This window comes from Fukomys damarensis, unplaced genomic scaffold, assembly GCF_012274545.1.
Source record: "Fukomys damarensis isolate Sample0158 unplaced genomic scaffold, DMR_v1.0_HiC HiC_scaffold_34, whole genome shotgun sequence".
NCBI lineage: Eukaryota > Metazoa > Chordata > Mammalia > Rodentia > Bathyergidae > Fukomys > Fukomys damarensis.
The window spans coordinates 19,867,899-19,885,088 of NW_022900946.1; the positions used below are offsets into that span (position 1 = coordinate 19,867,899).

General features: G+C 42.6%; 2 protein-coding genes across 3 annotated transcripts in view; one reads left to right on the forward strand and one right to left on the reverse strand.

Annotated features, from left to right (window-relative positions):
- The window catches only part of Naa60 (N-alpha-acetyltransferase 60, NatF catalytic subunit), a 31,342-nt gene extending 22,729 nt beyond the window's left edge, over window positions 1-8,613 (reverse strand). The window contains exon 1 of the mRNA XM_010644044.3: window positions 8,310-8,613. The gene's annotated coding sequence lies outside the window, so the exon portion shown is untranslated. The remainder of the gene's footprint in view (window positions 1-8,309) is intronic.
- A 280-nt stretch (window positions 8,614-8,893) lies between these two features.
- Window positions 8,894-16,067, forward strand: Znf597 (zinc finger protein 597). Of its 2 annotated transcripts, none has more exons than XM_019210638.2 (3): window positions 8,894-8,970; window positions 10,078-10,204; window positions 14,630-16,067. In XM_019210638.2, exons 1-3 carry the CDS (start codon window positions 8,911-8,913, stop codon window positions 15,742-15,744), a joined length of 1,302 nt encoding a protein of 433 aa, XP_019066183.1. In that variant the 5' UTR covers window positions 8,894-8,910; the 3' UTR covers window positions 15,745-16,067. The 2 variants fall into 2 exon arrangements, with proteins under 2 accessions (XP_019066183.1, XP_010642345.1); XM_010644043.3 differs by lacking the exon at window positions 14,630-16,067 and adding an exon at window positions 13,155-13,665.
- Window positions 16,068-17,190: the final 1,123 nt, after the last annotated feature.

Genomic DNA, 17,190 nt, shown 5'->3' on the forward strand with positions numbered 1-17,190 from the left:
CCACAGCACTTCCGCCTCCCGCACACGGCCGGCGACACAGCCCGGAAGCCCATTGGCCGCCGGCCCACGCTACACATCCCAGCGTGACGCCTCTGCCGCCATGTTAGGAATGGGCAAGCGTCGCGAAGTAGCAAGGGCTCGCAGCTACACTAGACCCCAAGACGCGTAAGGAGCCAGGATCGCCATTCGTAGAGACCAGCCGGTGTCCCCAGGCCCGTGGTCGCGCGCGTGCGGGGTACAGGAAGGCCGCTGCCCACGGCCAGTACTTCCCTATGTCGCACCCGAGGATTGGACGTGGGCGCCGCTGTTGCTCGTCCTGGTGGCGACATTATCAAACGTGACACCACAAAGCCTCGTCCAATGGTCCCGGGTCCAACAATCACGGTTGCCGGCTGCACAGCTCCGCGGCCATGCCAGGCACCTGCGCTGACAATAAGGGACAGGGGTTGTTGGGGCTGTCACTGCAAAATTGGTGACAGTTCCCCTCAGGTTGCAAGGGGGAGTTTCTATAGAGATTTGCGATTGTTGGTAGATAATGTGTTGGGAAAAAATTTTAAAACAAGAATTTATTCTTTGCTTTCAAATAACTACAAGGATCCACATAATCAAAGAAGGAAGAAACTGCCTACAGTCAAGAAAACTGCTTGCTCTCCATTTCTTTCTGCCTTTTCCAACTTGGTAGAACTTAAGATGATGAATGCAGAAAGCAAAAACCATACCCGGTCCTTGCTACTCATTGTAGGCTGTGATTCAGCATCAGCTGGGGCCTTGTTAAAATTGCAGAATTTCAGCCAGGTATGGTGGTACATGCCTGTAATCAATCCCAGAATTCTGGGAGGCTGAGGCAGGAGGATCCCCAGTGTTAGGGAATTGACCATGTTAAAGTATTTTGTGATCCTGCCATCACAGGCTGCATTTTCCTGATGCTTCTTGGCTCTTAAAATGACCTCATGCCCTTATCTTCAGTTTCCCTCCCCTGAAGGCCACAGCGGTCCTGTTTCTGCAGGACTGAACCCATAAAAGGCAACCTGGCCTGTAATAGGTTAAAAGTAGCCCACTCCTTATGAATAAGCAATAGCCCCACCCAAAACCAATAAAAGGACCTTCCTTTCTTTGTTCTTCTCTCTCTCTCTCTTCTCTCTTCCTTCTTCTTTCCTCTCTCTCTGCTCTCTCTGCTCCCACCCCTTGAATAAAACCTCCAGTCGGACCTCTTGGTGTGTGTGGCCTAGCTGTTGAGCGTCACTGTTCACTTTCACCCAGTTCCAGCCCAAGCCAGGCAATTCAGTGACTTGGTGAAATTGTTTCAAAATTAAAAATAAAAGAGCTGAGAATATAGGTCACTGTGAAAGTCCTAGTCAATTGGGGGGGGGGCTCAGGACCCATCCATATTGATTGAATCAGAATTTACATTTAACTGAAAATTTGCACTCAAGAGGGTCCCCAGATGAAGCGTAAACACATTAAAGTTTGAGAAGCACTCCCTAGGACTAGGTGATGCCAAATTAAGGACATTCTGTTGTTTCCAGGGTTCTATGTACAGCACTAGGAGATAAGCTGGCAAAGAAGGGTGTATATATATCCAGTCTGCCGTCTCTCTCCACTCAGTTTGTTTCTAAAGGAGGCATTGTTCTGAGAGTTCTGTTTCTTCTCCCTCTAGCTGTTTTATCAAGCATATTATTGTTTCTTTCTTGCCTACTCATGATCTGTTCACCCTCTGGCCTTGGCTAAGCAGAGATACTTAAAGGCACTACAGTGGCAAAAAGCCAGGCGTGTCCTAGTCTGGCCACATACCAAGATGGCCCTTGAAGGAAAGCCCTCAATTCTTGTATCCTCAGCTGCACACCTGTACTAGTCAGATTTCCTACTGCTGGATGTAATACCTGACACCCCTAAGATAAAGGAGGGGAGGTTTAATTTGGCTCATGTTTTAAAGGGATTCGGTCCATGGTTAACTGGCTCCAAGGCAGGAACATCATAATGTGACAGAGCAAAGCTTAGTTCATGGTGGCCCGGAAGCAGACTAATGAACAGTGCCAGAAAGGAAGGAGCCAGGAAGCAGACACAGACCCCAAGGCCAAGCCTTATGACCCACTCAGAAACACCCAGAGGTGTGCTCTGCCAATGCCACTGATGGATGAGACGGATCACAGAGCTAATCAAATTGACACTACCCAAATCCCCTGACCCTCTCCCAACTTTGGAGACAGGAATATAATCAGGCTCTCTCTTCTGGCCCAGGGAGATCAGTAAGTATTATTACATGGACAGGCTCTGCCCCTCCTTTTTGAAGTCCCAAGAATTTCCAAAGCCAGATCTCTCCAGAAAGTATGGAATTTTAATGTTTACACAAGGCCATTCCTCATTATCCCTAGGGTTTTGGTTTTTGTTTGAGACACTGAGGATAAAATTCAGGGGCATGCTACACATTAAGCTACATCCCTAGCACTTGGTGCAGGGGGTGTCTTGCTAAGTTATCCAAGCTGGCCTCACAATGATCTTCCTTGCCTCATCCTCCCAAGTACCTGGGATTACAGGCATGCACCACTGTGCCCAGCTGCCTTGCATTGTTTGGTCCACAAAGGAACAAAATCCAGTGCTGCTCTCTTAGTCTGAGTGATCCCAAAGCCTCCCCCATCTGGATGTCACTGGCCTATGGCCCTAACCAACCCTCTGTCTCCCCCCGACCCCATACCGGGGAATCAAACTTAGGACCTTGAGCTTATGAGGCAGACATGGCGCCACTGAGCTAAATCTTCCACCCTTTCTACCCCTGGTCTCTTATTCGGGAAAAGTGGTCAGGAGATGGAATGAAGTTGAGGAGAGGCTTCCCCCACTAATACCCAATATTATGAGCAATACTGCAACTCACAACCTTGTACATGGGAAAGCTTTTTCTTCTTCTTTGAGACAGGGTCTCGCTATGCAGTTCAGGCTGGCCTTGAACTCACTATGTAGCCCAGGCTGGTCTCAAACTCCCAACAATCTTCCTACCCCAGCTTCCCAAGTGCAGGGATTACAAGTGTATGCCACCACACCTTTTTGATTGTAGATGCTGGTCAACTCTCATGATGGGATTATACCCTAATAAACAATATGACAGGTTGAAAATATTGCAAGTCAAAAGTGCAGTTAAAAGCCAGGTGTGATGGTACACACCTATAATCCCAGTACTCAGGAGGCTGAGACACGAAGATTGTTTTGAGTTACACCAGCCTGACCTACACTGTGAGTTCAATGCTAGCCTGAACTGCACAGTAAGAACATGACTGAAAAACAAACCAAAAAAACACCAAAAAATGCACTTAATATATTTATCAGTCCCCTGCCCAAGCAGAAGAGAAAAATTTCCCAGGCAACATAGTTATAGATCTTCTAAGGCGCAAAGGATAACAGGAATCCAAGGCCCAGGTTAGAGATAAACAGCCTGCCTCACACAGCAACATCTGTGGGTCCAGATACCCTTGGAGACCACCGGACTTCCTCCACTCCAGGACAAAAATTTCCCATTCCTCTACCCCAATTCCCCTATAAAGTTTCCCCTTACCCAAGCTCCCAGGGTCAACAACTTCATTGCCCTTGACTGGCCTGCACCCAGACTGGATATAAAACCTCGCTTGTTGCTTCGTTTTTGCCTGCTCTTGTGGCCTTGGTTATGCCTCGGTTTACCCTAACAATGACATAATTTAGCCTAACCTACAGCTCAAAACTCTTATGTTAGCTTATAGTTTGGTAAAATTGCCTAACATAAAGCCTGTGTTAGTTATAATAGAGTATTGCCTACTATCTCACATAACTCATTTTTCGCATACCTGTATCCAAAAAATGCTGGCAGTGTAATACACTGTAAATATCAACTATTTATCCTCCTGCACATGTGGTTTATTGGGAGCTGCAGTTTACTACAGGATGCTGCTGCTTAACATCTCAAGAGTATTCTACTTAATACTGCTAGCCTGGAAAAAGATCAAAATATGGTTTCTACTGAGTGTGTATTGCTTCTGCATCATTGTAAAGCCAAAAACATCTTAAGAGAAACCATGGCAAGTTGGGGGACCATCTGTATTTCCTCAGGAAAAATTCCTAGAATGTTGGTTAAATTTATTTTTAATTAACCAAATTTTAACTTTAGGGGAAAAAAAAATCCAGGTTGTTTGCCAGATTTTACCATTGTGTTTTCATGCTAAAAGTGCAAGGACTTTATACCAGCTGCAGCCAGGGTAAATGAGCCACACCTTCACCAAAATGGGGTATAATCCTTTACCTCTCTGTAATCCAAGTGAAAAAGATTATTGTTTTCACATGCACTTATTATGTTTGGTCATTTTCTAAATTTTCACGAAATATTTGTATTTCATCTTTATATAACGCTTTTTTTAAAAAGTGTGCACAACAAGGTATTTTGTTTTTGGGTTAACTTGGGAGATTTTTCTGACATTTTTTAGAAGTAATGCATGTCTGTGGTAAATTAAAGCATACCAGTCAGTTGTGATGGCACACACCTGTAATCCCAGAACTCAGGAGGCTGAGGCAGGAGGACTGCCGTGAGTATGAGGTCACTCTGAGCTACAAAGTGAATTTAAACCAAGCCTGAACTACATAGTGAGATCCTGTCTCAAACAAACAATAAGAGAAATGTTTCCCTCCCTGACTCTGAATACTAGATGTTTCCATTTTCAAGGTATCTTTCCGGAGATATCATTTACATGGACAAGCACTGTATTTTTATAAATAAAAAGCAAGTGTGAGGGAGATAAGGGTCAAGCTTTAAAACTGAACTCTTTTCTTTCCTTCTGTTCTCATCTAAAGAGGCTAGGCACTGTGCGTGTGGGTACAATTAGTGACAAGGACACAAACTGCCATGGACATTTGTGATTACAAGATGGTTTGATAAGGATTTCAACAGAGGCATTTGTCATGCAAACAATAATGGTGCTTCTAGAATGAATGTGGGTGGATGCATATTTGGTAAAGTGCCTACTTTGTGCTAAACACCATGTGATAATCCTTTCAGTGTTTTACTTTCTCTATGATCCTGAAAGTTAGGTATAGCTGTCCCCATTTTACAATATAATGAGCACCCAAGGCCTTTAGTGCAAGTAAAATGAAGCTCCTCTCCCCAGTGGCAGCCCTGTGAGCCCATCATAAAAGATGAAAGCCAAAAAACAACAAAAATTTTAAAACCGATTGATCATCAAAACAAACTGGTTCATCATTAAAAGCTAAGTCCTTTGCTTGGATCATGATTTTCCTGACGTACCTAGGAAGAAAGCCATGAGTTTTCAAAAGCAGTCTTTGCAGGGAGACCTCTGAAAGCATCTTTTTCAGGGTCCTGAAATCAAATCATGAAAAAGCTACTTCATGGCAAACCCGGTGGATGGTCAGCTTGTTGACAAGCATCCACCCTGCCGGAGTGGATTTTGGACTGCCCTGGGGAGCAGAAAGGTTTCACAAGACTGGCATGAGTAGGGCCAGGGATTTAGCTCAGTGGTGGTTAGCCCGCCTGAGTTCAATACCCAGTACTGGGAGGTAGGGGGAAGACTGGCATGAGTTGGAATAAATTATCCAGACTCATGGTTCTAAGATGTTTCCTTGGTATCTGCATGGACCCAAACCAGGAACCAAATATTTTGCATCCAAAGAAATTCTCTTCCGGTGTGAAATGATGCAAAGGTATAAACTGGATCACCAAAGATGAAACCACTTCCTCCAATAAGAAACACAGCAGAGGTGGAAGAGGATGACCTTGTGGCCACATAGTCCCTACCAGGCTTCCCATCCAAGTACTAACCAGGCCTGACCATGCTTAGCTTCCAAGATCTGATGAGATCAGGTGCATTCTATGTGGTATGGCCACCACATCCCCTATCAGGGCAGTACAGTAGAGGGTCTGTTTCTCTATTAATGTTGTCAATGTATCCTGAGACTGGGGTTACAAATCACTCACCAGGGACTGATGCTTAAACCAGATGTTTATTTGCTTACAGAGCAACTAGAATATTAATATTCCAGTTTTTCTTAACAAAAGAATATAATCATTTACCCTCCTACCAAGTAAATGAAAGCCTTTGCTTTACTAAACTCTTATCACTCAGTACTGTAATTTTTTAAAAAAATTCTTTAAATGATTGACAGGTCAAAAATGGCTTTCACTTAAGTAAATTTACTCTATTAGGGCGTGGTTTCCAGCAGGCAGAGGACTGACTCCCTCCCTGGAACTCCTCCCTAGTCAGGCTAGCTCCACGCCTCATTATTCAAGGTTCAGCTTTTCTGTATGCTGCAGGGCAGAAAGAAGCAAGGGAATGGCCATCCTAGCTCTGTAACTTCTAAGCCAGTAAGTCTCAGACAATTAAACCCCTGATCTCAGAAGTCTTAATCTGATGGATCCTCTGGGGAAACAATTGTGTTATTTATTTTATTATCCAATCCATTGTTTCTTTTCTGCTCTCATTGTCTAACCTGCATTCTCCATAGATCTCATTACCCTCCAAGAATCTCACTATGTAAGAATTGGTACCAGATGACCTACAATTCTTCACTAAAAGCATCTCTGGTCTCAGCAAATGAAAACCAATTTGGCTAGAGTTGACACATAGCAAAGCCCCTTTCTGATAATGGCATTAACATGTTATGGGTACATTTTAGAGTTCAGGACCTCTTTCTCATGAAAAGTCACTTATTCAGCTAGGTGACCCTACCTTTGAAAGCATGAGAGCCTCTTGTTTTTGGTGAAAGTAAAATTTGCCCAAAATTTTGCCCACATAAGGTGCAGCCAACATTTTCTCAAGAGACGAGATCAATGAATATCAGTTTTTAAAATTGCTCAGCCTCTCATGGAAGCTGAGAGACAGATAATCTGTTTACCTAGGCCTCAATATAGCAGGTTTTTAGTTCTTCTTGAATATTTATGTTTCAAATTGTTCTTATTCTTTTTCTGTCCTTGAAGAACCACTCTCCTTCATTGGGGACCCTCAAGTACCTCTTTTATAACCCATTTCCACAATGACTACTGCTTAGCTGTTAACAGATACTACCTGTAACACTGTTATCTGACTTTTTCTGCTTCCTTTTTTATTTTTTCATTTCCGACAGAGCTTTGATTTCTGCACAAATTATGGTCAGGGAAGGCTAGGTCCTTTCTTCAGTGCCAGGGCACGAAGCATGATGGGCTTATCCCTATTACCATAGTCTTCTGTTTTGATGACTGGTTTAGGATGAGTACACGACACAATACATGTCTGCATGTATATCGATGCCATTGTAATTTTCACCAAACTGCTAAGGCTAAGGGAGAAGAAACAAAAAAGCACTGGGGTGTTGATGATGTCACTGAGGAGCCACTGAATCAACCAATGAATCAACCAAATCTTTGCGCATCATTTTGTTGGGTTTTGTTATAGCTGAAACTATCCTATCTGTTATTTCACCAAATCCCACTACTGTTCAATTCTCAAAATATTGTTTTGTTCTGAGTACCGGGGAGTGAACTCAGAACCTTGCTCTTCTTGCAAGGCAGGAGTGGCGCCACTGAGCTAAATCCCAGCCCTAATAATATTGGTTTACTATCCATAGAACCATTCCCCAATTAACCTTGCAGTAAACTAATACACTGAAATTTACTCAGAAATTTCACAGTATCTATTGTCTGTCTTTTCTCCCCTTCCCCTACACTGTCATAAACTGAAAATTCCTTTCACTTAACATTATCTTTTTTTTTTTTTTTTTGGTACCGGGTATCGAACTCGGGACCTTGCACTTGTGAGGCAGGTGGCGGCATCACTGAGCTAAATCCCCATCACTTAACATTATCTAACAACCTTTGAAATGGCTGTTTAAATTATGAAGGAGAGGCATTCTGATCCCATTCCAACAGGAGTTAAAAACTGGCCCTGATCACCTAAACAATTTGGGGCAGTTTTCTAATTCCCAACCTTTACACCACAAAACCCAATGTCTGTAACATAGGGAATGTCTGTCATTATAGAAGGGCAAATGTGGACCAACGTCTTACGAAGCAAACCAGTGGCTCTACACCTGCATGAGGTCTGCCGCGGTTCTCGGTTCAGGCTACAGTGGTGGGCACACACACCACATCCTAGAGTGTTCTGGGTTGGAAACCAGACCCCCCTGCAATGGAACCTTATGGACGCAGAAGACACCCCTTTACTTCCCACCCCACAATCTGCTCCAGACCTAACGACCGCTCAGACCGAGGCCTGGCCCAGCATCCCGACCCGGCATCTCATTCACCTAACCCTAGAGACACGCTTGAGGCCCGCCAGGCCCTGCTGTATAACCCCACAATTCGTTACCAAAGCTCTTTTGAGTTCCAGAGTTTGTCTTCATGCATTCCTTCTCAGAAACATCACGTCCTCCTGGGGTCACCCTAACGCTGCACTTTGAGCAGGTAACTGGCCTGATCTCACCGTCGAGACTGCATGGGCAGAGCCGGAAACACTTGCTGGTAGACACGCACGAGGACGTCCTTCTCGCAGCCGCCGGTGAGGTACCGGTCCTAGGTTGAGCGGCTGGATTGGTCCATTCAGAGGACCAGCCCCCCGGGCACACGCCGACCAATCAAAGTGCAGGAAGGCAGAGGCGGCTGGGCCAGAGCTTCCGGCGGCTTCCCGCAGCCAGTGCGTGGGGGAGCATGAGAGCGTGGGAGTTTTGCGGTGGCCCGGGCGTCCGTTATCGCTTCTCTGCTGGCCGTCATTCCCTGTTGCTCCTGCCCGGGTAGGGCGGGGCTCTCATTACTCTTCTGCAGCCCTAAGTGCACACCCTTCGGGGCTGGGCTGGGGAGAGAAGCATTCGGCTCAGGTATTCAGAGGGGCTTGAGGGCAGTGAGGGAGGTTCGGGGTACACCGAGGTCTTTTCTTTCCCTTGGCAGCTTCGTCCGGACACGCCTATGGCGACATGAAGAAGGTGTCTCCCGCACCCGAGATGGAGTCCACGCTGCCGACATCCGACGCCCAGGTGAGACGAGACGCCTTTTCCCGCTCTACATTCTGTCGCTGTTTTCCGACCTCAGCCTGACAACTGCGGAGGAGAATGAGACCCAGCTGTGGCGATGGGCGTGGCCTGGTGCCCGTTAGTCCGCCTGCCAGAGGTGCCTGTGCAGCGAAGTGGTTCACGGAGAGTCTTCCTTCCCACAGCTGAGCGCCACTGTCTTTGGGAGGGGTCTGTAACAGTTTCGTAAAGTGTCTTCCTGGAATTCTTTTCAAAATTGCACATTTCTAGTCTTCATACCTGTTGAATAATAATGATGATAATGATAATAAAGCCCAGGGTGTTTTTTTTTGTTGTTGTTTTGTTTTGTTTTGTTTTTTGGTTCCAGCGATCGAACTCAGAACCTTGCACTTGTGATGCAGGCACGGTGCCACTGAGCTAAATCCTTGGCCTCTCGGTGATTCTTTTTTTTTTTTTTTTTTGGTACCGGGGATTGAACTCGGGGATTGAACTCGGGGATTGAACTCAGGACACTGAACCGCTGAGCTAAATTCCCAGCCCATGGGTGATTCTTAATTATACCACAGCCCAGTTAAGAGTAAACTTAGGGAGAGGGGGATTTAGCTCAGTGGTTCCACCACCTGCCTCGCAAGCACAAGGATCCGAGTTCTATCCCTGGAACAAAAAAAGAAAAAGAAAAAAGTAAACTTAGGGAAGGAGGAATAGACTGGATGCTAAGCAGTGAATATCATGGGGAAGAAGAGCGAGAAAGGCAGAGGAGAGATGGTGGGAGAACCCTGAAACTTCATTCTCTCGTGATTTTTCCTGCTCTCTCATAGAGCATCTTTACTTAATGGTTAATTAAGAATTTCTTTCCAGAAAAGATGTCATTCTCACAGTGTACTGTCTTAATCCTTATACCACTGCCTCAAAATGTATGTTCATATTTACTCTCTCCTTCCTGAACCCACCCCTAGAACTTGTTTATACCCTGTGTCAACACTAAGGAACCTTTTCCCTGAGTCCTTTGCTCCCTTGTGTGTAACGTTTTTAGCTCTTACCAGCCTTCCCAGACTGAGTGAAGGATTGACCCATTAGCCTCTTGAACTAAGATGGCTTTTCATGTTGTTTCAGGAACCAATACTATTTGATGATCTGGCTATATATTTTTCTCAAGAGGAATGTGTAAGTGTGGACCCTGCCCAGAAGTCCCTTACCAGAGAGGCCACACAGGAGTGTTCTAACAATGTGACCTTAATGGGTAAGGCAGTTTTTCTTACATTTTTGAACTTTCATTCTTTCTAGGATGAGGATTTAATGCCTCATCCACATGTTGTTATAGTGAGGCAGGACCTATTCCTGAGCAATTTACAAGAGATGATCAAAATATACAATAATGTTTACATTTTAAAACTTGGCATTACAGTGGCCAGGCCTGGTGGTGTACACCTGTAATTCCAACACTAGGGAGGCTGAGGGAGGAGGATCACTGTTAAGTTCAAGGCCAGCCTGAGCTACATAGTGAAACCAGTCTCAAAAAACAAAACAAAGAAAAAATTACAGTAAAGATAGATTGCCACTAATTCCTCTCAAAAATACCGTCCACTCACTTCAAACACACTTAACCCATAGTTCTTGCCACTTTCTGAAGTAATTCTGGAAGTCCTCTTTTGTGTCTTTATGAGTTGTGATAAAATTATGATGACTGATTCTGCTGAGTGTAATCCAACAGAAAGGGAGGCTTGTAAAAACCCTGTTGTGCATCCTCATCCCCCTTATTCACCAGATCTGGCACTGTAACTTCTGGCTCTTCCTCCAAATCAAAATGACCGTGAAAGGTAAATGTTTTGAATTGATTCAGAACATTGAAGCAGCCATGACAGCACACCTAAAGGCACTTAAGAAGTAAGACTTGAGGAACAGTTTCAGAAAGTGGCAAGAGTGTTAAGTGTGTTCAAGGAGAGCAGAGTATTTTAAGGGGGATTAATAGCAATTGATCTGTTACTGTAATTTAAACATTCACCACGTATTTATATCACAGCTCACATTTGGATAAGTTTCATGAAAGAACAAGTTCCCAAAAAGAAAACAAGGTCCGGAATCTGAGATGATAACATTTTTTGTGTGTGACAGGCTCTTGCTATGTAGTTAAGGCTGGCCCAAGCTGGTCTAGAATTCACAATGATCCTCTCCCCTCAGCCTCCCAAGTGTTGAGATTTACCCAGCCCAAGAGATGATTTATTTCTTTTTGTTTTTTGTTTTGTTTTGCTTTTTGGTACCAGTATAGAACTCACAACCTTGTACCTGTGAGGCAGGCACAGTGCCACTGCGCTAAATTCCCAGCCCTCTTTTTGTTTTTGAGACATGAACTCAATATGTAATTCAGGCTGGTCTTAAACTTACTATGTATAGGCCAGGCTGACCTAAAAGTCACATCAATCCTCTCTTGCCTCAGCTTCCCGAGTATTGGGATTAGAAGTGTGCCACATGCCTAGCAAGAGATGATTTCTTTTTTTTTCTTTTTTTTTGTGACAGGGTCGCACTATGTAATGCAGGTTGGTCTTGAACTCACTGTGTAGCCCAAGCTGGCCTAGCACTTGCAGCCTCAGCCTCCCAAGTGCTAGGATTACAGACATGCCACACTATACCCTGGCAAGAGATGAGATGATTTCTTTTTTTTTTTTTTCCCAGTACCAGGGATCAAACTCAGAGCTTTGTGCTTTCAAGGTAGACATGGTACCGCTGAGCTAAATCACCAGCCCAAGAGATGATTTCTTAAAGAAAAAAATTTAGTCTAATACAGTGACTGTGGTTTCACACAATACATGATAATCTTCCCAAATACTTGAAGTCAATTTATAGTTTTACTTAGAAAACCCCATTAATATAGATTATTATAATTTCCTAGTAATATGTTCTTAAATGGATGCTATGCCTTCTTTACCTTACAGGGACAATATATGCAGTATTCCTATGCTTCTGACTGGGGCTAAATAGCTAAACTATCTCATAACTCATGTTTTATACTTTCCACTTATCTCTCTCATGTTCAGGTTTTCCTTTACCTTTTTGAACATATGGAATGATTTTTTTTTTTTTTTTTTGTACCGGGGATTGAACTCACAACCTTTTGCTTGCAAGGCAGGTGGCAGTACCACTGAGCTAAATTCCTGGCCCTAGAATGTTTTTAGTAGTTATTTTAATATTATTTTGCTAGTTTTATCATGTATCATTTCTAATTTCGATTCTGTTGACTGATTTTTCTCCTTGTTATTGGCCATATTTCCTGTATACCTAGTAAATTTTTGTTGGATTTTGGACATCATGAATTTTATATTGTTGTTTCACTGAATTTTGTTTTATTTTAAAAAATATCTTTGGACTTCATTGTGGGATGCATTAGTTACTTGGGGTTAAGCTGGGTATGGTGGTGCACCTGTAATCCCAGCATTTGGGAGGCTGAGGCAAGATGAATGCCTTGAGTTTAAGGCTACATCAAAGTTCAAGGCCAGTCTGAACTACATAGCAGGACCCTATCTTAAAATAAAAAAAAATAAAAATAAAAAAAAAAAAAGTTACTTGGGGTTGGGTTTGCTCCTTGTTTCAGGGTTTGCTTTTTTACACTGTTAAGCAGGTTCAGGTCAGCCTTCAGTCTAATGCTAATGTGGCCTACTGCTAAGGCAATATTTTTCTGAGTTGACTGCTTGATGTCCTGTGTGGAGGGTCAGTCTTTTTAATTTGACTGGTAGGAATGTGAACTAGTTATTATATTCTGTATACTCCTATTTGGTGATTCTTTTCCTGGCTTTGGAGAGTTTCCTCATGCATGCAGATTAGAACTCAGCAAGTCTTTTTTGGGGGGTGGTATGGGGATTGACCTTGGTCTTGTGATTGCAAGGCAGGTGGCGGGACCACTGACGAAATCCTCAACCCCTCAGCAAGTCTTAAGGGGACCCTCTCTAGATTTTCTGAGTTCTTTTTATGAGCAGCTATTGTTTTATTATTTTGCTCTTAAATCTTAGTGGCCTTGGCATCCCAGGTCTCTGAACTCAATATTTTCAAGTCAAAATTCCCATATGCTATACCCATACAGAAACCCTTTCCAGTCAGTGAATTGAGATAGTCTTAGGATTTCATTTCTTAGGAAGGAAGGATCCCGTTTGTATTAATATACTGGCTTTATAAATAAAGAATACATTTCTCCCTTGTAGCCACAGGAGATTGGTTCCAGGATACTGCCCTCTTCAAGGATACCGGATACCAAAATCTGCAGATGCTCAGTCCCTCATATAAGACAGCATATTATTTACATATGATCTAGAAACATCTCCCTGTGTACTTTAAGTCACATCTAGATTACTTGTAATACCTAATACAATGTAAATGCAATGTAAAGTTGTTATACTGTATTATTAGGGAATAATGACAAAAATGTGCATGTTTGGCACAGATGCAATGTTTCGTTTCATTTATTTTCAGTCTTTGGTTGGATGAATCTGCAGATGCAGAACTCACAGATATGGAGGGCTGGGTATACTGGGGAATATATTAAAAATGAATCCTTTTTGGCAGGCTCAAGTTCTGTCTGCTGTTCTTGAGGTAAGACTGACCATTATTTGCCTGCATAAACTCAGCAGCACAAACTTAAATCATTCCTTGACGAAGAATAAAGTTTTGGTTTTTTTTTGTTTTTTGTTTTTTTTTGGGGACAGTGTCTCACTATGTAGTTGAGGCTGACCCTCAACTTACTATGTAGCTCAGGCTGGCCTTAAATTTTTGGCACACCTCCTATCTCAGCCTCCCAAGTCCCACCATACCTAGTAAAGGTAATTTGGTGATAATGAAACTATTTTTGGTAACCTGTGTGTTTCCTGTTAAGGTAGAAAAATACTCATGTAAGCTGGGCATAGTTGCACACAACTGTAATACTACTTAGGAGGCTAAGGTAGGAGGATCAAAAATTTGGGGCTTGTGCTCATGTCAGCAGCACATATACTAAAGAAAAAGCGTTTGGGGCTAACCTTGGCTACTTAGCAAGGTCAAGACCAGCCTTAACTACTTAGCAACACCTTGTCTGAAAAAAAAACCAAGTAAATAAAAATACTTGTGTGCCTTCTGTGGATTGAACTCAGGGGTCTCATACATGCTAGGCAGGAGCTCCACCAATGAGCAATACATCCAGCCCCTTTTTTATTTTGAGACAGTCTCACTAAGTGCCAGGCTGGCCTTGAACTTGTGATCCTCCTGTCTGAGCCTCGCCTCTGCCTTCTTTCTTTTTGGATAAATATGAATCCCAATATCCATTCCAATTTTGTTCATCTGCCACTTGAGATGGCTTAAATAATGAAAAGCTCCCCTGAAATCTAAATAGACTAAAACGAAAACTACACTTCTAGACAACATCTACCAAGATTGTCCTTAGTTCCTATTATTGGATCATGATTTAATTATAGCCAGTCTCTGTTCCTTGCCCTTGCATGTTCATGAGGAACTGGATCTTTTAAGAAGTCTGGAGAACCTGCTGGCTCCTGATTTTATATATTCGTCAGTGTTGATATTATAAAATAAAACTCATTTGTACTTTCTAGCTCCTCTGTGTTGTAACTACTTTAGCTTGTTCTTTCTTTAGTATTACTTCAAGATGCTACCTATGTTTTGTTTTGCTTTGTTTTATTTTTATCAACAGGAGGGGAAAGCAACACTGAGATTAATGAGATGTTAACCCTAGAGTCCCTGGAAATTGAAGAGTTTTCCTTAGAAAATTACTCCACTGCTGTACCCCTAGTCCATTCACAAAGGTCCTCTGAGGATGGAATTGGAATTCCTGAAAGGAAAATATCAGGTGGAACTCCCACTTACAAGAAAAAATTAGTAAGTCTTTTAGTGACCATTGAAAACCATACCCCACTAGTAGAACTGTCTCAGTGTTTAGGTGTCAAATCACTTTCTGAAATTCTTGAATTTCCCTGGGAAGAAGCCAAAGAGGAGTACAAATGTCCTGAATGTGACCAAAGCTTCAGTGATACTTCATATCTTGCTTTGCATCAGAAAATTCATTCAGGAGAGAAAAAGTATAAATGTGGTGACTGTGGGAAGACCTTCAATCATAGTGCCAACCTGAGGACCCACAAGAGAATCCACACTGGTGAGAAGCCTTATAAGTGTACCAAGTGTGGTACCACCTTCCGTCAGCAGTCACATCTGTCCCGGCACATGAACAGCCATGTAAAGGAGAAACCCTATACATGTGGTATATGTGGGAGAGGTTTTATGTGGCTCCCAGGATTAGCACAACATCAGAAAAGCCACACTGCTGAAAAACCATATGAATGTGCTGATCATGGTAAGTCTCTTGCTCAGAAAACAAATCTGGCTTTATCAGAGAATACACACACACCAGCAATACCACAATACCAGCACACTCAGTGCATAAAGAGCTTCAAACAGTCTTCATACCCTGCCCTCCCCGAGAAGAGCCACAAGGAAGAAACTGAACAGTATAGTATTGATGACGAAAACTTTTTTTCATTCTCCAGATTCAAGCCCTTACAATGTTCTGAATGTGACTTGAAATTTCCTTGTTTTTCCGAGCTTGTTTCTCATCAGAACATTCACATAGAAGAAAAGCCCTATAAATGTGAAATGTGTGCACAGCGTTTTGCTTTGGACTCAGAACTTGCATGCCACCAGAAGAGCCACCGGCAAGAGGATCCTTTTAAATGTTCTGTTTGTGGGAAGAGTTTTAAAGCAAATATCCATCTTGTTACTCATAAGCGAACCCACAGGAAAAAAACCCTGTAAATATAGTAAGTTCTCATTAATACTTGGAATTTTCAGTATCTGTATGATAGAAAATAGTGTTTATGTGCCAAGCATAGTGCTGAGCACTTTACACACATTCCATGTAATGTTTAATTCTCACCACAGCTTGATGTAGGCAGTATTTCTAGTTTAGAGTTGAGGAAGCATAAGCAATGTCACATAGCTAACAAATGAAGCTAGGATTTGAACTCAGTTACTCATCAAATTCCATTTGAACACACCAGGGAAACACGCAGGACTTTTTCATTTTTTGTTTTGGTGGTGCTGGCTTTGCACTAATGCTCTACCACTGAGCTATATCCTCAGCCCCCAGAACTTTTATTTTAAATTCAGTTTTTATTGAAGTGAAGGTTATTGCTAGCTTTCTTTTATGTGGTTTCTAAGTAAGTTTTAGAATTTTTTGCCAGCTCTGTACATATAAATGAATGTTTTATACTTGTTTTATACTTTTGTTACAACTATTTGAATATGGTACTGTATTTGTATGAGATTATTATTTTACATGTAAATTTCGGGAGGAGTTTGGAAATGACCCCCCCCCAAGTACCCAAATGGATGAACTTAACTGATACCTTGATGGCAGTTAGTATCTATGGAGTTCCCATTCTCGGATCTGATGCCAGGAGCAAGTCCGGATTATTTCTGACTCAAAAGTCTGCTGGGTGTTTCAACTGTCTAACTATACCCTTTTCTGGAGGTTGGACTTGACTTGGGGGTTAGGCAGGGGGAGTATTTGCCTCCAGATCTGAAGCACATTACTTGTTTGGAAAAGTCGAAACTGTGTTTTAGGGAGCACGCTAGACATTTAGATATATTATCTAATTTAATATTGAGACTAAATCTGTGACAGAGAAAGGACTTTCCTTGTTTCACAGATGAGGAAACTGAAGCCTTCAGAGGATAAATTCAGTACTTTGCCAAGCACACAAAACACCACACTGTGGTGAAGCTAGCATTTAAACTTAGGTGTTTTCTAATTTCAAAGACTACAATTTCTGTGACACTGCATTATTTGGTGGCAGTCATACTATTTTTTGTTTTTTATTTTTAACAATGGCAAAGTTTCAGATTTATTAAAGGTAGGAAAAATGGGCTCTGCAAAGTGAATTTGGGCCAACTAAAAGGTAGGGAAAATAAAAATAACTATTCCACAGTGTAGGGTGGGCTATTGTAAACAGGCAGAATAGACTATTCCATGTTTTAGCATGGCAGCCAGCCAGGGAGGCTAAAGTAGGGGAGGATGGTCACCATGAAGGCTGCCCTATGCACTTGCATCCAGGAATCCTTCACTCCCTTTGCACCTCATCGAAGGCCTGATTTTCATGTTCACTTGTAAAGCAACAGAAGAGTCTCCTCTCTATCCCTACAATCAGATCAGAGATTTCAAGCTCTACAGAGTACATCCTGATGGTTTTAGTTTAAAAA